Source organism: Oncorhynchus kisutch, linkage group LG29, assembly GCF_002021735.2.
Source record: "Oncorhynchus kisutch isolate 150728-3 linkage group LG29, Okis_V2, whole genome shotgun sequence".
Taxonomy (NCBI): domain Eukaryota; kingdom Metazoa; phylum Chordata; class Actinopteri; order Salmoniformes; family Salmonidae; genus Oncorhynchus; species Oncorhynchus kisutch.
Window position 1 is genome coordinate 5,852,526 of NC_034202.2, and position 23,088 is coordinate 5,875,613.

The 23,088-nt window shown below is 40.2% G+C and overlaps 1 protein-coding gene across 1 annotated transcript; it reads right to left on the bottom strand.

Annotated features, from left to right (window-relative positions):
• Positions 1-815: 815 nt before the first annotated feature.
• On the bottom strand, positions 816-17,210 carry LOC109874296 (small glutamine-rich tetratricopeptide repeat-containing protein beta-like). Its single transcript, XM_020466150.2, has 11 exons — positions 17,131-17,210; positions 15,782-15,885; positions 15,041-15,144; positions 14,337-14,418; positions 14,052-14,151; positions 13,592-13,696; positions 13,237-13,375; positions 8,387-8,449; positions 6,317-6,354; positions 4,353-4,436; positions 816-4,052 (listed from the first exon to the last, which is right to left on the bottom strand). The coding sequence occupies exons 2-11, from the start codon at positions 15,879-15,881 to the stop codon at positions 3,941-3,943; spliced, it is 927 nt and encodes a 308-aa protein (XP_020321739.1). The 5' UTR covers positions 15,882-15,885; positions 17,131-17,210; the 3' UTR covers positions 816-3,940.
• Between the last annotated feature and the right edge of the window lie 5,878 nt (positions 17,211-23,088).

The following is a 23,088-nucleotide window of genomic DNA, read 5'->3' on the forward strand; positions in this document are numbered from 1 at the left end:
CGCCCCCAGTCTGAGGTCGTGCGCGCTCTGGAGCAGGTTTTCATTGAGGATCTCTCTGTACTTTGCTCCTTTCATCTTTCCCTCTATCCTTACTAGTCTCCCAGTACCTTCCACTGAAAAACACCACCACAATCTGATGCTGCCACCACCATGCTTCACTGTAGGGATGGTGCCAGGTTTCCTCCAGACGTGATGTTTGGCATTCAGGCTAAAGAGTTGAATCTTGGTTTCATCAGACCATAGAATCTTGTTTCTCATGGTCTGAGTCCTTTAGGTGCCTTCTGGCAAACTCTAAGTGGGTTGTTATGTGCCTTTTACAGAGGAGTAGCTTCTATCTGGCCACTCTACCATAAAGGCCTGATTGGTGGAGTGCTGCAGAGATGGGTGTCCTTCTGGAAGGTTCTCCCATCTCCACAGAGGAACTCGAGAGCTCTGTCAGAGTGACCATTGGGTACTTGGTCACCTCCCTGACCAAGGCCCTTCTCCCCTGTTTGGCAAGGCGGCCGGCTCTAGGAAGAGTCTTGGTGGTACCAAATTCCTTCCATTTAAGAAGTGTTCTGTGTTCTTGGAGACCTTCAATGCTGCAGAAATGTTTTGGTGCCCTTTCCCAGAACTACTCATTCAAAGGTTTTTCATTATTTTTACTATTTTCTACATTGTAGAATAATAGTGAAGACATCAAAACTAGGAAATGACATATATGGAATCATGTAGTAACCAAAAAAGTGTTAAACAAATCAAAATATATTTTTTATTCTTCAAAGTAGCCACCCTTTGCCTTGACAGCTTTCTACACTCGTGGCAACTTTACACACTCAAGGTATTGTACAAATCTGCCTCTGAAGCGATTTCATTATATGATTTCACAACAAGACTTTCAACAGCTATCAATTGTAATACATTTTATTGAGACATATTTTTGGACAAAACATTACGCTGCTTTGTTTTACAAGCATATTCATTAGCTTGTCTGACACATCAGATGGAAGAGCATGCAAAATCAACAAGACTGAATGAGTCTTATACTAGCTATCAACATTGCTTTAGCTATGTGAAATGAAACTGAATCAAAAAGGGAAATGGCATTGACGTGTGTTTGCTATGATTGTAAATACAGGGGTGTTGGGCTGCAGACACGAAACACTTTCATGGACACTCCTTTATCGTCAAATTAGCAGTCAGATAATTACTATTGAAAGCAATGCTAGAATTCCACATGATCAAGGCTTCGGCCCTTTGTTTGACCCAACAGCAACTATAGCAAAATATTTGGTACAAAAATAACAGTTTGAACATGGTAGAATAGAAAACAATGTACCCCTTCTGTCGTGTATAACTGTCATGTAATCATGAGAAAGGGAATACGTGCTCCCTGTTCAAATACTTCACACATGCATCCTTTATCCCTTTCAGTCCTTCCTTAATTCCTTCCTCCTTTCTCTAATCCCTTTTCGCACTTTTCTTAATTATTTTCTCCCTTTCCCTCCTTAATTTCTTCATCCCTTTACTCTCATTCCTTAACTCCTTCCTCAATTTCTCCCCTTCCTTAATTCCTTCCCCTCATCAAGGCAATTACTACAAGCAATATTAATAAATCAAATCCTGGGGCCAGTACTTGCAGGTGCAATGTTACAGAACGTTAACATAGAACTGTATTGTGTAGACCAGGTACAATTGCCTGTCATGTAGAATAGGGAATTGTATCCGCTCTATTTATTTAATTTCTATCTGGTTTCCCCTCACTGAATACACCCCTGCATTCCCCTACATACAATTCTGTTGGATCATTTAAATCTTTCAGAGGAACAAAGGATCTGTAATTCAGTATAGGAACAGGGCAATGGTTAGGACATTGCTACTACAGCACAATATACAAACAAAATACAAAAACACAGATCCATTTGCAATAATCCTTGTTCTGATATTTCTTAATTTCTTGTATCTCTGTCTCTTCTTTTTTGTGTATTAGTATTATACTGTTAGGCATTTACTGCACTGCTGGAGCTAAAAACCAAGCATTTCACTGCACCTGCTGGAGCTAAAAACCAAGCATTTCACTGCACCTGCTGGAGCTAAAAACCAAGCATTTCACTGCACCTGCTGGAGCTAAAAACCAAGCATTTCACTGCACTGCTGGAGCTAAAAACCAAGCATTTCACTGCACCTGCTGGAGCTAAAAACCAAGCATTTCACTGCACCTGCTGGAGCTAAAAACCAAGCATTTCACTGCACCTGCTGGAGCTAAAAACCAAGCATTTACTGCACCTGCTGGAGCTAAAAACCAAGCATTTCACTGCACCTGCTGGAGCTAAAAACCAAGCATTTACTGCACTGCTGGAGCTAAAAACCAAGCATTTACTGCACTGCTGGAGCTAAAAACCAAGCATTTACTGCACTGCTGGAGCTAAAAACCAAGCATTTACTGCACTGCTGGAGCTAAAAACCAAGCATTTACTGCACCTGCTTTAGCATCTGCTAATCTGTGTACGTGACAAATAAACTTTATTTAATGTGGGTCTCTAGAACTGTGCACAATGTTTGGTGGAAATGTATTTGAAACTAATTGGGAGTCTTGAATGTGTTTGAAACTCTGTTTCCTGATTGGGTATCATCTATACTGAACAAAAATATAAAAGACAATTTAATTGATTTTACTGAGTTACAATTCATATGAGGAAATCGGTCAATTGAAATAAATTCATTAGGCCCGTCTATGGATTTCACATGACTGGGAATACAGATATGCATCTGTTGGTCACATATACCTCAAATAAATAGGCTTCATAATGGACCTCAGGATCTCGTCACATTATTTTTGTGCATTCAAGATTTCCATCTAAAAAATGCAATTGTGTTCGTTTTCCGTGTCTGCCAATACCATAACCTTACCGCCACCATAGAGCACTCTGTTCACAATGTTGACATCAGCAAACCACTCGCCCACATGTTGGCATACACGTGGTCTGCGGTTGTCAGGCCGATTGGACATACTGCCAAATTCTCTAATATGACATTGGAGGTGGCTTATAGTAGAGAAATTAACATTCAATTCTCTGGCAACAGCTCTGGTGGACATTCCTGCAGTCAGCATGCCAATTGCACGTTCCCTCAAAACTTGAGAAATATGTGGCATTGTGTTGTGTGACAAAACTGCACGTTTTAGAGTGGCCTTTTATGGTCCCCAGCACAAGGTGCACCTGTGTAATGACCATGCCGTTTCTTGACAAGCCACACCTGTCAGGTGGATGGATCATCTTGGCAAAGGAGAAATGCTCACTAATAGGGAAGTAAAGACATTTGTATACAACATTTTAGAGAAATAAGCTTTTTTGTGCATATGGAACATTTTGGGGATCTTTGATTTCACCTCATGAAATCATGGAACCAACACTTTACATGTGGTGTTCATATTTTTGTTCAGTGTACATAGAATGTGTTAGATACTCTGTCTCCTGATTGGGTGTGTAAAATGTTTCCTCTCCTCTCTGAAGACCCAGTCCCAGTGAAGTGCCATCGTCCCCATCTGTCCCTTCATTCCAGCTCTGTCGGTGATGTGAGTTTAAGGAATGGGTGTAGAGATTGTAATCACATCATATGGTTGCCCTTCCTTTATTGAAACATATACGCTGAAGGTAGGAAACATTTACATGCCTTCAAATGTCCTTTTCACCTTGTGTGACAACATGGTATTAACAGTTTAAGTAATTAATATGCAGATCCTGATCCATCTATTGCCAGTAAAACAAAAGCGCACATGTACAATCAGGTCTCTGCTATGATATAACTGGACAGGTGGCATCAAATCCACCACAATCTCCATGCTAATTCTCACCATTTCATTAGAGCACATGAAGGGGAGGACGCCTCTTTATTAGACTATGGAGATGCACTCTAAGAGCGAGCCCTAACCTCTGTGTTGTAGTACACAGACCTGTGTGGATCACGAGTGCTCCTCAGCGCTGCCACTGAAGGAGCGGCTGCGGATGTGGTTTCTCAGCTGTTCGATCAACTCTGGGTTCTGATGCTGGATCTGCTGGGCAAACTGCTGACCACTGCAAACAGAGAGAGACCAGGAGAGTTAGAATTGAGTGTTTCTCTGCTTTACTGATGTACTCCTTGTGTCAGGCAGCTTGTGAAAGAACAAGGATGTAGCATCCTACATCAAATATTTAAAAAGAAACTTCTAAAATAATTTAAAATGTCAAGGGAAATTCATGATCATTTAGTCCAAATTAAACCTCACTAATTCTTGATGTGTCTGATGCTTATTTAAATGTGTAATTAGAGCCCTAATGTCATAAACAGAGAGTCCCTGTGTATGTTACAGTAATAGCACTATGGTGCTGCCGTACGCTTCAATCAGGCTGGAAATGTCCGACAGTCCTCCCACTCCTGCTGCTGGACCCCCAACTGCATTGGACATCATCCCAGACATACTGCCCACAGAGGGAGAGAACCCAAAAGACAGTTATAAACGTGTCACATGCCATTTTATGACAAAAACTTGAAACAAATCTGAGTACAATTGAACAGTAAATCCTACATTCTGACTTTCTTCAAGAAATTCTAACAGGATTATGAGTTAGTGGGATGTAGGGTATTTTTGTATAGTAAAACATAAATCTAATTTTATTTGTCACATGCTTCGTAGACAACAGGTGGAGACTAACAGTGAAATGCTTACTTACAGGTCCTTTTCCAATAATGCAGAGTTAAAGATAAGATACACATTTTAATAAAAAATTGAAATTGTGACACGAGGAATAAATACACGCTAAATAACGAATACAAAGAAAGAGTAAAAATAACATGGCTATATACACAAAAGTTTGTGGTCACTTAGAAATGTCATTTTTTAAAGAAAAGCACATTTTCTGTCCATTAAAATAACATTAAATTGATCAGAAAAACAGTGTAGACATTGTTAATGTTGTAAATGACTATTGTAGCTGGAAACGGCTGATTTTTAATGGAATATCTACATAGGCGTACAGAGGCCCATTATCAGCAACCATCACTCCTGTGTTCCAATGGCAAGTTGTGTTAGCTAATCTAAATCTATAATTTTAAAAGGCAAATTGATCATTAGAAAACCCTTTTGCAATTATGTTAGCACAGCTGAAAACTGTTGTTCTGATTAACGAAGCAATAAAACTGTTCTTCTTTAGACTAGTTGAGTATCTGGAGCATCAGCATTTGTGGGTTCGATTACAGGCTCAAAATGGCCAGAAACAAAGAACATTCTTCTGAATCTCGTCAGTCTATTCTTGTTCTGAGAAATGAAGGCTATTCCATGTGAGAAATTGCCAAGATCTGCCTAGAAGGCCAGCATCCCGGAGTCGCCTCCTCACTGTTGACGTTGAGACCGGTGTTTTGCAGGTACTATTTAATGAAGCTGCCAGTTGAGGACTTGTGAGGCATCTGTTTCTCAAACTAGACACTCTAATGTACTTATCCTCTTGCTCAATTGTGCACCGGGGCCTCCCACTATTTCTATTCTGGTTAGGGCCAGTTCGTGCTGTTCTGTGAAGGGAATAGTACACAGCGTTGTACGATATCTTCAGTTTATTGACAATTTCTCGCATGAATAGCCTTATATTCTCAGAACAAGAATAGACTGACGAGGCCATTTTGAGCCTGTAATCGAATCCACAAATGCTCATGCTCCAGATACTCAACTAGTCTAAAGAAGGACAGTTTTATTGCTTCGTTAATCAGAACAACAGTTTTCAGCTGTGCTAACATAATTGCAAAAGGGTTTTCTAATGATCAATTAGCCAGTTAAAATGATAAGCTTGGAATAGCTAACACAACGTGCCATTGGAACACAGGTGTGATGGTTGCTGATAATGGGCCTCTGTACGCCTATGTAGATATTCCATAAAAAATCATCAGTGTCCAGCTACAATAGTCATTTACAACATTAACAATGTCTACACTGTGTTTCTGATCAATTTCATGTTATTTTAACGGACAAAAGAAAGTGCTTTCTTTCAAAAACAAGGACATTTCTAAGTGACCCCAAACTTTTGACCGGTAGTGTATATGGGGAGTAGAAAAAAACATGTCTATATTCCGTGGAGTACCAGTACCAAGTCGATGTGCAGGGGTATGAGGTAATTGAGGTAGCTATGTACTGTACATATACAGTAGGTAGGGGTGATATTGATGGGCTGTGTCTCGATAGATTCAGTGGGGTGGCTTTCACCTATTTATTCATCCAGATCAGTGCAGATGAAGGAACCGAGATGAGGAAAGGATGCCTCACACTATTGAGCCCCAGCCCTGGGTATGCTGAAACATGCCGAACACTCACAGCTGTTGCACTTGCTGGTTCTGCATCACACTGGCGGCCTGTAAATACACACAAAGCCAATCACCATGTCACCCATTTAAATGTGTGAAAATGACTATTAATTAACAGCGTTGATGGGGAACCAGATGCATTCTCAAGTGGCGTGACTACTTAGTGCTGGTACCAAATTTACAGCTGTCTAATAAAACTATTCATGATTCAGCCCAGCTGCTGCCATGTAGGATTGGAATGCTTATAATGACATGCACTCTCTGCATGTCAGGCATTCCATCAGCCACCCGTTCAATCAACTAGTCATGATCAACGTCTTGAATGTCCCCAGGCCCCTTGACCAGGCCAACTGTGTAAGATATGCGGTTAATTTTAGGAAGCATTCTCCACTAGTAACTGTATCACAAACACTCATAAAAGAAGTATGAGGAATCTGTGTCTAGACCAGATTCTCTAGACCAGGGATGGCCTTGGCCCTGGAGAGACTGCAATGTCTGTCATACCTGGGTCGAATACAGTATTTATTTTCTTTCAAATATTGCAGGTGAGCCTGATTTACTTTTCTGATGTAATAGAACCAATGGCATAGTCCCAAAAGTGCATACCCCCACCCCCTGCATCTGGTGCACCATATAAGTGCACCTAAAGTACATTAAGGAAAACAACATCTATTTCCACCCAGGTACAGTGCATTCGGAAAGTATTCAGACCACTTCACTTTTTTCACATTTCGTTATGTTAGTCTTATTCTAAAATTGATTAAATTTGTGTTTTTTTTCATCAATCTACACACATCAATCTTTGGTGCAACAAACTTGGCACACCTGTATTTGGGGAGTTTCCCCCATTCTTCCTTGCAGATCCTCTGAAGTTCTGTCAGGTTGAAAGGGGAGCGTCACTACACAGCTATTTCCAGGTCTCTCCAGATGTTCGATCGGGTTCAAGTCCAGGCTCTGGCTGGGCCTCTCAAGGACACTCAGAGACTTCTCCCGAAGCCATTCCTGCGTTGTCTTGGCTGTGCGCTTTGGGTCTTTGTCCGGTTGGAAGGTGAAATTTCGCCCCAGTCTGAGGCCCTGAGCGCTCTGGAGCAGGCTTTCATCAAGGATCGCTCGGTTCATCTTTCCCTCGAACCTGACTAGTCTCCCAGTCCATGCCGCTGAAAAATATCCCCACAGCATGATGCTGTCACCACCATGCTTCACCGTAGGGATGGTGCCAGGTTTCCTCCAGACGTGACGCTAAGCATTAAGGCCAAAGAGTTGAATCTTGGTTTCATCAGACCATAGAATCTCGTTTCTCATGGTCCGAGTCTCTATTAGGTGCCTTTTGGCAAACTCCAAGCTGGTTGTTATGTGCCTTTTACTGAGGAGTATGTCTGGCCACTCTTCCATAAAAGCCTGATTGGTGATGCTGCAGAGATGATTGTCCTTCTGGAAGGTTCTCTCATCTCCACTGGGAAACTCTGGAGCTCAGTCAGAAGGACCATTGGGTTCTTGGTCATCTCCCTGACCAAGGCCCTTCTCCCCCGATTGCTCAGTTTGGCCAGCTCTAGGAAGAGTCTTGGTGGTTCCAAAGTTCTTCCATTTAAGAATGATGGAGGCCACCATGTTCTTGGTGACCCTCAATGCTGCAGACACCTTTTGGTATCCTTCCTCAGATCTGTGCCTCGACGCAATCCTTCTCGGAGCTCTACGGATAATTCCTTCGACCTCATGGCTTGGTTTTTGCTCTGACATGCACTGTCAACTATGGGACCTTATATAGACAGATGTGTGCCTTTCCAAATCATATCCAATCAATTGAATTTACCACAGGTGGAGGACAATCAAGTTGTAGGAACATCTCTAAGATGATCAATGGAAACAGGATGCACCTGAGCTCAAAAAAAGTATTGACCTGTTTTCACTGTCATTATGGAGTATTGTGTGTAGATTGATGAGAATTTGTATTTATTTAATCAATTTTAAAATATGGCTGTAACGTAAGAAAATGTGGGGAAGGGTTCTGAATACTTTCTGAATGCACTGTACATGTTGTGTGCAGGTGTTTGTTCCAGCCCAGCACTAATTATAGTCTTACCATGCTGATGAAGGCAGGGTTGTTGATGAGGCTGGCCATGTCAAATCCCAGTCCCGTAGCGATCTATAACAAGTAAATATTCAAAGGCTTCATTTTGTATTTATTATGAATCCCTATTAGCTGCTGCCTAGCAAGGCATGTGTGTATAGTACGTTTGTTAGCCTGTGTGTGTGTGTGTGTGTGTGTCTCTTCACAGTCCCCATCACTTCACACTCCATAAGGTGTATTTTTATCAGTTTCTTCAATCTGATTTTACTGCTTGCATGAGTTACTTGATGTGGAATACACAGTTGAAGTCAGAAATGTACATATACTTAGGTTGGAGTCATTAAAACTAGTTTTTCAACCACTCCACAAATTTCTTGTTAACAAACTATAGTTTTGGCAAGTCGGTTGGACATCTACTTTGTGCATGACATATGACAATCTTTCCAATAATTGTTTACAGACAGCTTATTTCACTTATAATTTACCGTTTCACAATTCCAGTGGGTCAAAAGTTTACATACACTAAGTTGACTGTGCCTTTAAACAGCTTGGAAAATTCCAGAAAATAATGTCATGGCTTTAGAAGCTTCTGACAGGCTAATTGACATAATTTGAGTCAATTGGAGGTGTACCTGTGGATGTATTTCAAGGCCTACCTTCAAACGCAGTGCTTCTTTGCTTGACATCATGAAAAAAATCAAAAGAAATCAGCCAAGATCTCTGAAAAAAATTGTAGACCTCCACAAGTCTGGTTCATCCTTGGGAGCAATTTCCAAACGCCTGAAGTACCACGTACATCTGTACAAACAATAGTACGTAAGTATAAATTTAATTTTACCTTTAATCACCATGGGACCATGCAGCCGCCATACCGCTCAGGAAGGAGACGTGTTCTGTCTCCTATAGATGAACGTACTTTGGTGCAAAAAGTGCAAATCAATCCCAGAACAACAGCAAAGGACCTTGTGAAGATGCTGGAGGAAAGAGGTACAAAAGTATCTATATCCACAGTAAAACGAGTCCTATATCGACATAACCTGAAAGGCCGCTCAGCAAGGAAGAAACCACTGTTACAAAACCACCATAAAAAAGCCTGACTATGGTTTGCAACTGCACATGGGGACAAAGATCCTACTTTTTGGAGAAATGTCCTCTGGTCTGATGAAACAAAAATAGAACTGTTTGGCCATAATGAACATCGTTCTGTTTGGAGAAAAAAAGGGGATGCTTGCAAGCCGAAGAACACCATCCCAACCGTGAAGCACGGGGGTGGCAGCATCATGTTGTTGGGGTGCTTTGCTGCAGGAGGGACTGGTGTACTTCACAAAAGAGATGGCATCATGACGAAGTAAAATTATGTGGATATATTGAGCAACATCTCAAGACATCAGTCAGGAAGTTAAAGCTTGGTCGAAAATGGGTTCCAAATGGACAATGACCCCAAGCATACTTCCAAAGTTGTGGCAAAATGGCTTAAGTACAACAAAGCCAAGGTATTGGAGTGGCCATCACAAAGCCCTGACATCAATCCTATAGAAAATATGTGGGCAGAACTGAAAATGTGTGTGCGAGCAAGGAGGCCTACAAACCTGACTCCGTTACACCAGCTCTGTCAGGAGGAATGGGCCAAAATTCACCCAACTTATTGTGGGAAGCTTGTGGAAGGCTACCCACAACGTTTGACCCAAGTTAAACAATTTAAAGACAATGCTACCAAATACTAATTGAGTGTATGTAAACTTCTGACCCACTGGGAATGTGATGAAATAAATAAAAGCTGAAAGAAATCATTCTCTCTACTATTATCCTGACATTTCACACAATAAAGTGGTGATCCTAACTGACCTAAAACAGGGCATTTTTACTTGGATTAATTGTCAGGAATTGTGAAAAACTAAGTTTAAATGTATTTGGCTAAGGTGTATGTAAACCTCCAACTTCAACTGTATATTTGAGAATATTCAAATAGCCAGCCTTTGCCTTGATGACAGCTTTGCACACTCTTGGCATTTTCACAACCAGCTTCACCTGGAACACATTTGCAACTGTCTTGAAGGAGTTCCCACAAATTCTGAGCACTTGTTGGCTGCTTTTCCTTCACTCTGCGGTCTGACTCATCCCAGACCATCTCAATTTGGTTGAGGTTGGGGGATAGTGGAGGGCAGGTCATTTGATGCAGCACTCCATTACTCTCCTTCTTGGTAAAATAGCACTTACATAGTTGGGTCATTATACTGTTGAAAAACAAATGATAGTCCCACTAAGCCCAAACCAGATAGGAAGGAGTATCACTGCAGAATGCTGTGGTCACCATGCTGCTTAAGTGTGCCTTGAATTCTAAATAAATCACAGGGTTAAGGTTAGGGTTAGGGTTAGCACCTCCACACCATCACATCTCCTCCTCCATGCTTTACGGTGGGAAATACACTACGGAGATCATCCATTCACCCACATCGCGTCTCACAAACACACAGCGGTTGGAACCAAAAATCTCACATTTCTACCGGTCTAATGTCCATTGCTCGTGTTTCTTGGCCCAAGCAAGTCTCTTTTATTGAGGCCCTTTAGTAGTGGTTTATTTGCAACAATTCGACCATGGAGGCCTGATTCACAAAGTCTCCTCTGAACAGTTGATGTTGCGATGTCTGTTACTTGAACTCTGTGAAGCATTTATTTGGGCTGCAATTTCTGGGGCTGGTAACTAATGAACTTATCCTTTGCAACAGAGGTAACTCTGGGTCTTCCATTCCTGTGGCGGTCCTCATGAGAGCCAGTTTCATCATAGCGATTGCACTTGAAGAAACTTTAAAAGTTCTTGAAATGTTCCGTATTGACTGACCTTCATGTCTTAATGTAATGATGGACTGTCGTTTCTGTTTTCTTATTTGAGCTGTTCTTGGACTTAGCCCTATTTGGTAAAAGACCATCTTCTGTATACCCCCCACCCCCCACCCCACCTTGTCACAACACAACTGATTAGCTCAAACGCATTAAGAAGGAAAGAAATTCCACAAATTAACTTTTAAGAAGGCGCACCTGTTAATTGAAATGCATTCCAGGTGACTACTTCATGAAGGTGGAAAAGAGAATGTCAAGAGTGTGCAAAGCTGTCATCAAGGCTAAGGGCGTCTATTTGAAGAATCTCAAATCTCAAATATATTTTTATTTATTTAACACTTTTTTGTTTACTACGTGATTCCATATGTGTTATTTCATAGTTTTGATGTCTTCACTATTATTTTACAATGTATAAAATAGTAAAAATAGAAAAACCCTTGAATGAGTAGTTGTTCTAAAACTTTTCACCGGTAGTTTAGTACTGTACGCCTCCCATAGTCTGTTCTGGACTTGGGGAATGTGAAGAGACCTCTGGCGTCTTGTGAGGTATGCATGGGTTTCTGAGCTGTGTGCTAGTAGCTTAAACAGACAGCTCAGAGCATTCAATATGTCAATACTTCTCACAAATACAAGTAGTGATGGAGTCAATCTCTCCTCTATTTTGAGCCAGTGTACACATAGCTCTCCATGTACATTTAAAGGCCAGGTGTGCTGCCCTCTTCTGGGCCAATTGTAATTTTCCTAAGTCCCTCTTTGTGGCACCTGACCACATGACTTGATAGTAGTCCAAGTGCCACAAACCTAGTGCCTGTAGGACCTTTACTCAGAGCATGTGGCAGGTCATTAGTAAAGACTGACAAATGAAGGGGCCTAGACAGCTGCCCTGGGGAATGCCTCACTAAACCTAGATTATGTTGGAGAGGCTTCCAATAAAGAACACCCTCTGTGTTCTGTTAGACAGGTAACTTTCCATCCACATTATAGCAGGGGATCTAAAGTCATAAAGTCATTATGATCGATAATGTCAGTGAGTAACAAAACAGCATCCACAACATTTGTAATATAATTTTCTCTCAGCCAGTCATCAGTAATTTGTGTAAGTGCTGTACATGTTGAATGCCCTTTGCTATAACCGTGCTGAAAATCTGTTGTTAATTTGTTTACTGTGAAATTGCATTGTATCTGGTCAAACACCATTTTTTCAAAAAGTTTACTAAGGTTTGGTAACAGGGTGATAGGTCGGCTGTTTGAGCCAGTAAAGGGTGCTTTGCTATTCTTGTGTAGCGAAATGACTTTTGCTTCCCTGCTTCCCTTCAGGCCTTTCATGTAGATTGAAGAGATGGCAAATAGGAGTGGCAATATCATCCGCTATCATCTTCAGTTATTTTCCATCCAAGTTGTCAGACCCAGTTGGCTTGTCATTGTTGATCGACAACAAAATAACAATGCTTGTCTTTCATAATTTGGTCATTTAGGTTCAGAATTTGTTGTTGTCATGTCTATGTTTGCCAATGAAAAAATAATTAAAGAAGTTGGCAAACACCAGTGCGTTTTGTGTTGAATGAGCCATCTGATTCAATGAATGATGGAGCCAAGTTTAACTTTTTGCTTCAAATTTAATTTAATTTAAGGAAACCAAAGCGTTTGACTATCATTCTTTATATAATTTATCTTTGTTCCATAGTACAGTTTGACGCTGAATCGGACAAAGATAAATCCGTCTGTAGGTTCAGTATGATATAATGTTGTACCACTGTTAAAAGAAGGAGTATTAAATGTGTCTGATAAAGCTGTTGACACAATTGGGATATCTTGACATACTTGAATACCCGTGGGATATAAGATACACATTTAATATTACATGAAGTAATCTAGAGTTGTGTTCATATGTAAATAAAGTGTCCATTATTGGAGCTGTAGTGACAGTATTTGTAGGGGAGTAATGATATATTATTACATGTGTTTTTTGGGGGATTGACATTCAGATGTGAAATCACACAAGGAGGTAAAACAGCACTACTTACAGGACTGACTGCCTCTTTTTGCTTCTGCTCAGCAATCTTCAGGTTGGATTTGTAGGTGTCGTTCTCTGGATCTAACACCAGAGCTTTCTTAAAGTAGGAGATGGCCTCTGGGTACTTATTCATAGCAGTAAATGCCAATCTAGAGACACACAGGGAATAAGAGACATTGGAGAAGTGCAGTAAATTTAACTCCAGAGCAAAACAATAGCTATTTTCAAGCCAAATTCTTGCATTATCATCAGATACTGCTATTGCTCTGTAAACAAAGTTCCAAAAAGCAATATCATATTCCTCAAATTATACATGACTAGACATTGTAAACAACATTTCCACTACTCTCCCATGTCTAACTCACCCCATTCTCCCATAGGCTTTACTGTAGCTGGGGTCGATCCCTATGGCCCTCTCACAGTCCCCTGTTGCTTCTGTGTAGTTACCCAGTCTACTGTGGGCGGCAGCCCTGCGGTGATGACAACAGCAGCAGCAGCCAGACGCTCAGGTTTATTTATTTGCACTCAGATCAATAAGGCAGGCACATGCAAAGGCTGCAGCAGCTGTGTGCCTGTCTAGTAGTCTGGTTCACCAGATGTGTATGCCACTATGTCTTTCAGCTCAGACAGTACTGTAACTGTGACTGCATTATCTATGTATAGTACAAGAATAACATGAGTTATTGTCACAGTTGTACACAATAATTACCAATATAGTTGGTATAAAAACACAATAGATACAGACATAATTTAGGTGTTGTGTTATATATTTCTCATTTGAATACAGTGTTGATACTTCTCCATTTCAGAAGTGGTTGTGTGTACCTGTTACAGTAGTAGACAGCGTTTCGGAGGTCCAGATTGATGGCTTTTGAGTAGCATTCCACCGCACAGCTGTAGTTCTCCTCTTTCATGTGATTATTCCCTGAAAATGAAATGCTGTTTTAGTTCAGCCTGATAATCAGGTTACATCTACTATCAGATTTTACGACAACATTACAAAACAATGTCACTCTGAAGGAAAACGGAAGTGCACTTAAACTGAGTTTGCACTCATCCAAAGTGCATTTATCATACGTCTACACTACATATTAAAACAGTGCCGGGTACCTTCATTCTTCAGTTGTTCTGCCCTCTCTGTGTCTTCTGGTGATGGGGACGTCTCTGGTGGCACCGGGTTATTCTGATCATTCTGAGGAAAATACAATGACAGACAAAGTAAGATATCAATGAAGAGTAATATACATTATACATCATCTTAGTTTACTGCACACAGACAAGTAATATACATTATACATCATCTTAGTTTACTGATTTGAGAATGATTGAACTGCACACAGACAAGTAATATACATTATACATCATCTTAGTTTACTGATTGTGAGGTTACTGATTTGAGAATGATTGAACTGCACACAGACAAGTAATATACATTATACATCATCTTAGTTTACTGATTGTGAGGTTACTGATTTGAGAATGATTGATGAACTGCACACAGACAAGTAATATACATTATACATCATCTTAGTTTACTGATTGTGAGGTTACTGATTTGAGAATGATTGATGAACTGCACACAGACAAGTAATATACATTATACATCATCTTAGTTTACTGATTGTGAGGTTACTGATTTGAGAATGATTGATGAACTGCACACAGACAAGTAATATACATTATACATCATCTTAGTTTACTGATTGTGAGGTTACTGATTTGAGAATGATTGATGAACTGCACACAGACAAGTTAATGCTGTAGTTAAGGTAAAATAGTTTGAAATAAGGTAGAGAATCAGAGAGTAACCCCACCTTGAGGAGAGAATTGAGGAATAGTTCAGTGAGAGGTTGTGGTGCTGCGAGATGACAGTCACTGGAGTTGATCTTGAAGGTGGTCTCCAAACATTGTATTGCAACTACAAGGGGAAAAAAATTGTGTTGTAATAACACAATAGTATGGTTCTTGAGTTAATTAAGCAATTAACATCCCATCCCATGATTAGGCATCATGTACAAAAATGCCCAGTTGCCCATTATTGTGGCTACCATGGCTCGAAGAAGAGATCTCAGTGACTTTGAAAGAGTGGTCTCAAAGGAGAATAGGGTGTTTTAGAGTCGTTGTTGTCAGTCACCGGATCTTAACCCAATTGAATATTTATGGGAGATTCTGGAGTGGTGGCTGAGATAGCGTTTTCTACCACCATCAACAAAACACCAAATGATGGAGTTTCTTGTGGAAGAATGATGTCGCATCCCTCCAAGAGAGTTCTAGACACTTGTAGCATCTATGCCAATGCATATTGAAGCTGTTCTGGTGGCTCGTCTTGGCCTAACACCCTATTATGACAATTTATGTAGGTGTTTCTTTCATTTTGGCAGTTATCTGTGTGTCCATTTGATAAGAAGACATAGTGCACATGTTATTGTAGTCCACCCACAACTGAGTCACCAACAAAGTTAACAAATCCCTGAATTGGAGAGAGCAGGGTACAGTATTTTCATAAGCGGTTTTATGAAACGTTGTGATCGGACAGCGATCCTAAGCTGATCTACCTTCGAGGCTTTCCTGCTCATCGGAATTCAAAGCGCCACAGTGAGTTTGATCTCGCAGGAACTGCACAATAGAGAATGCCAAGCGCTTCTCCACTGCCATTTTGCTGCAAAAAAATAAATATACAGCATTTAGGGATACATAGAATAGAATCCCACACAGTGTGAGGCTGTAGCGTTCATTCAAACTAGAATAAGCCTCACAAATGTGTTTTTATTTATGACAGTTCTATTGTTATTGGACTCCCTTACGGTATGATTAGCTCAAGCCACTGTAATGTGGTACATTGGAGCCAAGTTGATAATACATTGCACCAAATATAATACAATACTGCCTGTGGTAAGATGAACGTCTGTTTCCAAGATAACTCAAGAGGGAAGTTGAGTGTGTGTATAAGCCATTCTGTATGAGTAAGGGAAAGGGGGATACCAATGAATGCCTTCAACTGAAATGTGTTTTACAGTTCAGTATTCATGATTCCTTCAGATTATTCAACATAATTCAGATTTCAATGTGATACACATTTTTAGTGTGGGGATTTGGTAGTCTTTTCATATCTATTGTCTACTCATTTTAATTTGGGATGGTGAAACATATTTACAATACTAATACTGAGGATCTTGCATTACTGTACAGTAGTACTGCATAAACATCAAGCACAACCAGGTGTGCCATTATAAATGATCCATAACCTACACAACAGGGAAACCATGTTTTCCCATATTATTAGATATGAGAATATGGGATATTTCTTGACATTGCACTGAAATAAATGATGACACAATCAATGTTTGGAATGGCATAATACAAACATACATTTTAATGAATTACCTCTATTGTATCATTGACAGTTTTGCAACCATGCATAATTGTAAAACCCTAAAATGTATCATCATGCTTGTTTGACATTTCAAAACAAGGCATCTCTAGCCCTCTGTTCTGTTGACATCAGCCTCACAACAAAAGATGTAGTGATGACATGGGATGATGCAGTGTAGCTGTTAATGCCAGTAGGGACTTGAGATTTCCATCCCATGTCAACCTAATGCATCCTTATCTAAAGTAAATAGCAGTCTTTGATGACAGACATTTATTTATCATTTACATAGCGTGTCCAAATACATTATCTTCCCTGATCATCACCGACAGTGCGTCTCTCTACCCATGCAGTGCAGTCTGCAACCTATAATGGCAGAGCATCGCTATCATAAAGCTGCCTATACAAGGGAGAAAAATCAAGCCTGCTCCACTGCTCATTCCGATCCTTCTAAATATAGTACTGTAACATTGTAAATAACAACATTGAGTCAAGCGATGCCATTCGACGACCCCGCCCAGTGCGCCCACCTACCTGAGATATTTTGCAGCTGTCCCTGCTATCGCGTCATGAGAACTTCTCTGATTGATCGCATCTCTAGCGCCTGCGCATTTACAACGGAAGTAAACCGATTCAGTAGCACTACTCGAGCTGTGAAGGGGAGAGGTTGAATAAGAGAGGGTTTTGCGAATTGCACGTAGAAAACGTCATTAACTTGCTGCTATCATGTTTTCGGTACGAATTGTAGTGTGTCGAACGCTGTGCAAGTAGGCTATTGTCAAAGTCGTGGTTGTGTGTTTGTTAATTCCACATGAATAGAGCCCCACAGTGGAGGTGTCATAATACCCACAAAACCTAGCTGTCAAACAGGAAAATGGGTCCAATCGTTTTTATACCATTCATTTTTCCCTTTGGGAATATTAGAAACACTTAAAATAAAGGCTGTGTTTCGTGTAGGCTTACTGTGGTGTGACAATTTGATAACCATGTAAATCTCTCAGACAAGGAGACTTTTATCAATATATTCGGCTCTATTTACTCTCATATTCGCAAATGCTAATTAGCATCAAACTAGACATCATGCAAACTACAAATCCCTGCAAGCTTCTGCATGTCATCTCTAGCTGATAACTTTGCTAACAGGTATTGTGTCAATTTAAAAGAAATGTATCCAATATATTCATCACTAAATTTAGCTAACAGCCAGTTAATCCAGAGATTCTTCACATTGCCTCGATTCAGCAGTCTCGTCCAGATCATCATGGAATGTGTAGTTCTTTATGATTGCCACATTAGCAGCTAATTAGCATTTCATTTGGGGGGGGGGGTAAATACAGGCAAATATATTGATACAAGTCACCTTGACCTAAAGAGATGTACATGGTATCAAAACATCACTCCAGTGTAAGCCAACATGAAACACAACCCATATTTAAGCATTTCTAAAATGCCCAATGGGAAAAATGTATGGTGGAAAAATTATTGGTACCATTTCCTTGTTTGACTGCTAGGTTTTATGGGTATTATTATACTGTGGTACTCTATTTTTGTGAACAGTATGTGGCCTTAATAACAAACTTGTATGCCATCTGTAAATACGGATAAAATGGTTAAATTACGAGCCAAGTTGGTTTAGCCATGGAAAAAGGCAGGAAACTTCCCGCTAGCTGTGATAATGGATGGGCTGGACATGCCGAGAGATGAGTTCGGATTGATTTGCCATGTAGCTCGCTTCTGTCTATAACATGAGCTGGTCATTATGTATAGGTAATCCTTTCTAACACAGCTTTTTTTGAAAGACCTCAAGTAGTAGAACTGCAAAAGTGTTGCTTTCCACTTTCTGGTGGACCGAGTTCTGAAATCCGTGGAATGACCAGTGGAAAAACGATTAGAACCATTTCCTTGTTTGACTGCTTGGTATTGTGACTCCTACTGTGGTACTGTGTGCAAAGCTGTCATCAAGGCAAAGGGTAGCTAATTTGAAGAATCTCGAGTATAAAATATATTTGGATTTGTTTAAATCTTTTTTGGTTACTATATGTGTTATTTCATAGTTTTGAATTCTTCACTATTATTCTACAATGTAGAAAATAGGGTTTTATTTTTTAAACCTGGTGTCACGACTTCTGCCGAAGTCGATGCCTCTCCTTGTTCGGGCGTGTGTAGTTTTATTTATTTCACCTTTATAGTGTAGTGCTAGGGAAACAGTGACAGTTGTTAGGGTGTAGTTAATAACAACTTGCAATACTGGCCAGGAAGAAGTGTTTCATCATATACAGTGGGGGCTTGTTTGTAGAGTACTAAGCTTAGAGACCAAATACTCAACTTTTGACTACTTTATTTATAAGGATCTTAAGGGGTGTCAATCATTTTTGACCCCTACCCTTTTTTTGTTGAAAAGAAATATTTAAAAATCTCTTTCTCTGAGCAATTGTATTAGTATTTTGTACAATTGTATAATATAATTTCCCAAGATTTGGAGCATACAATATAACGCATTATTTGAATTATTTTATACAGTCGTTATTGCTCATCTTTATCAAGGGTGTCAATAATTACGGACCCCTATAGTCATTTGAGGTAATACACATTTTAAACGTTTTTTCTGTGTACTGTAAGTAATATTGGCAATGTCTCTTCTAGGAAAGATAACACACTGCAACAGCTATTTCGCTCCCTTTTCACCCGAAATTACTGCTACAGTAACCTATGGAAACTTCAGTTATCAAATGTATAGCCCTTCGTACATCAGCTGATATCTCAAAGTGATGTACAGAAACCCAGCCTAAAACCCCAAACAGCAAGCAATGCAGGTGTAGAAGCACGGTGGCTAGGAAAAACTCCCTAGAAAGGCCAAAACCTAGGAAGAAACCTAGAGAGGAACCAGGCTATGTGGGGTGGACTGGGGACAGCAAGGAGTCATCATGCCAGGTAGTCCTGAGGCATGGTCCTAGGGCTCAGGTCCTCCGAGAGAGAGAGAAAGAAAGAGAGAATTAGAGAGAGCACACTTAAATTCACACAGGACACTGGATAGGACAGGAGAAGTACTCCAGATATAACAAACTGAACCTAGCCCCCCGACACAAACTACTGCAGCATAAATACTGGAGGCTGAGACAGGAGGGGTCAGGAGTTATAAAAGTTATGCTTTTATATATTTGTATTTAATTTGAATAGCAATTTTTTATTCTTACAAAGCAAAACAGAGCCATTTTATAACATAGCCTGCCATCATCTTACTGTTAACCAGGCCTGTAACCACTTGCTTCACTATTACATGTTGTGGCATCAGTTGTCAGTCATTTGGTAAATGAATCAGAGTGTTAGTGGCGATCATGTGAAAGTCTTGAAGGCCATTAATAAAAGCAAATATCATCTGGCATGAAGTATGAAACAGTCTCTCTCCGAACACAATATTTGCTTTAAAAAAGACTGGTGCTATTAAGTTTAAGTATGGGTTTGTGTGATGGTTAAGCTTAAGATAAATATTTCCTAGCATTTCAGTATATTTCCTAAATATTTCCTAGCATTTCAGTATATTTCCTAGAATTTACAGTATTTCAAGTGAATTAAATCACATTGAGGTTATATGAAATGTACAAAAAGTTGCAAATTTACTGTCATGCACATTATTTTTTTGTGACTTACTTGTTATAATTCTATTTTGTCTCCAGAATGTCTGGTTTTAAACCCAGTGTGAGAAAGACCCTGCTGGTGTTACCTGCTGCCAGAAACTGTTTCCAGGTCGCCGCAGCAGGTAACTCGGCAGACTGCAACAACGAAAATACCCTGAGATGGGACCTGGCCCCAGATCATGACAGGGAGCCTGGTTCAGAGGATCAAACAGGTCTACGACGACATCAGATATCTGGATGTAGAACAGATGTCCATTGAAAACACCTTCAAAGTACTGGCCAGTGCCAAATTAGAATATGCAGAGACATTATTGTCTGACCTTGGCCACACTGATCTATGTTGATCAAAAGTTCACAAATGTGTTTTTAATGTTAAAACTTAAAAGAGAGAAAACAAACGTTTTATATGGAGATGTCTCTCAAGTCACATGTTTATACAGTAATTACTCATTTTAGGCAACACTTCTGCTCCAGTTGTTTGAACATAATCCTCATTTTGTTTCTTCCCTGATCCACTAATGTACAATGTATTTGTATAGTCTACTCTGGACCAGTTGAATATGTCACCTTTATCTTGCCTGCATTTGTTCCACAGCACAGCGCCATGTTCTGGATGTCCCCGAGTACATGTCTGCTTGTAAGGAGATGCGGTCAGTGAGCACAGAGTCCAACAAGAAGCTGTCTGACTTTGAAGTGGAGACGAGTATGAGGGACGACGTGTTTCAGAGAGTTGTTGCCTAGAAGCTACAACTTACCAACAACATACTGTACTAACTAGGTAATGGTAGACTCAGCGATATAAAGTAATGCAGAAAGTAAATAGCATATTGAGTCAATTTCCGCAACAACTAAGAACGTTGAAGAGCAAGGCTCAACTTCTCTGCTGTTTTGGTTCCCTCCTACCATGCTGTAAACAGCGTGAAGCGAACATGTGCACATACTGTGTGTGACTGTGTGAGACTTTCGCATCTCGCTCATCTTAATATCTCCGGTGCTGTTCGTAGCAACGTCATTTCGCTGAGTCTATATTTAAAGGAAAGATTAACCCATTTTGACTGTTATATTGTTTTTCTGCATCTCTGAGCGATGTTCTGTCGATTCCTGGGGTAATGTTGTTTTCATGTATATTTGAGCAATTGCTGTTCAAGCAGGCATCATTCAAACTCACCATACCGATGATGCAAAGCTCGTCATAGCGGCTATATTTCTGCCTGCTTGAACGGCAATAGCTCAGTTACACATGAAAACATGAAATTACCCCCAACATTGATCAGAAATGCCCCAAAATTATATAACATTCAAAATGGGTGAATCCTTCCTTTAAGTACCTATGAACTAACTATTATTATAAGTACAATATGCACATAGCCAAAATAATTTATGATAAAAAATGGAGCAGGAGTAAAATCATTTTTATTTTGAGGTGTTACGTTGTTGGCTTTGGTTAGAGTTCATTCATTCTAAATGTGCCCTCATTTGATACCACTGGTTTATATTTAGCCTACAGTTGTAATTTGACCGGATTACGGTCTGGCAGCAGCTGATGCCAAGTGGCTTGATCCTGGTTAAAACCTTTGTTACTCCACTGACTATCATGTTCACATATCATACATACTCAACTAGTCATCAACATAATGAAACGTTATGTCATTATCAATCAAATGATTTGGATTAATCATCTGGAAGAGGGTGTATTGCCAAAGCACTGAGAGGAGACAGTGTTCTCTCCAGACTATTTATTACCCTTTGTACTTAAAGGAAAACTCCACCAATAAACTATTAGTCCATTGCTGATATAGGCCCAAAATGTTTGGCATTTTAGCAATTACGTTTTAAAGATACAGTGCATTCAGAAATTATTCAGACCCCTTGACTTTTTCCTCATTTTGTTACGTTACAGCCTTGTTCAAAAAAAGGAAATATTTTTTTCCCTCGTCAATCTACACACAATACCTCATAATGACAAACCGAAAACAGGTTTTTAGAAATGTTTGCAAATTTATTACAAATAAAAACCTTATTTGCATAAGTATCCAGACCCTTTGCTATGAGACTCGAAAACTGAGCTCAGGTGCATCCTGTTTTCATCAATCATGCTTGAGATACTTCTACAACTTGATTGGAGTCCACCTGTGGTAAATTCAATTGATTGGACATGATTTGGAAAGGCACACAGCTGTCTATATAAGGTTCCACAGTTGACAGTGCATGTCAGAGCAAAAACCAAGCCATGAGGTCAAAGGACAGGATAGTGTCGGCACATATCTCAGGAATGGTACCAACAAATGTCTGCAGCATTGAAGGTCCCCAAGAACACAGTGGCCTCATTCTTAAATGGAAGAAATTTGGAACCACCAAGACTCTTCATAGAGCTGGCCGCCTGGCCAAACTGAGCAATCGGGGGAGAAGGGCCTTGGTCAGGGAGGACCCGATGGCCTCTCTGACAGAGCTTCTCTGTGGAGATGGGAGAACCTTCCAGAAGGACAATCATCTCTGCAGCACTCGACCAATCAAGCCTTTATGGAAGAGTGGCCGAACGGAAGCCACTCCTCAGTAAAAGGCATATGACAGCCCGCTTGGAGTTTGCCAAAAGGCGCCTAAAGACTCAGACCATGAGAAACAAGATTGAACACTTTGGCCTGAATGCGAATCGTCACGTTTGGAGGAAACCTGACACTATCCCTATGGTGGTGGCAGCATCATGCTATGGGGATGCTTTTCAGCGGCAGGGACTGGGAAACTAGTCAGGATCCAGGGAAAGATGAACGGAGCAAAGTACAGAGATCCTTGATGAAAACCTGCTCCAGAGTGTTCAGGACCTCAGTATGGGGTGAAGGTTTATCTTCCAACAGGATAA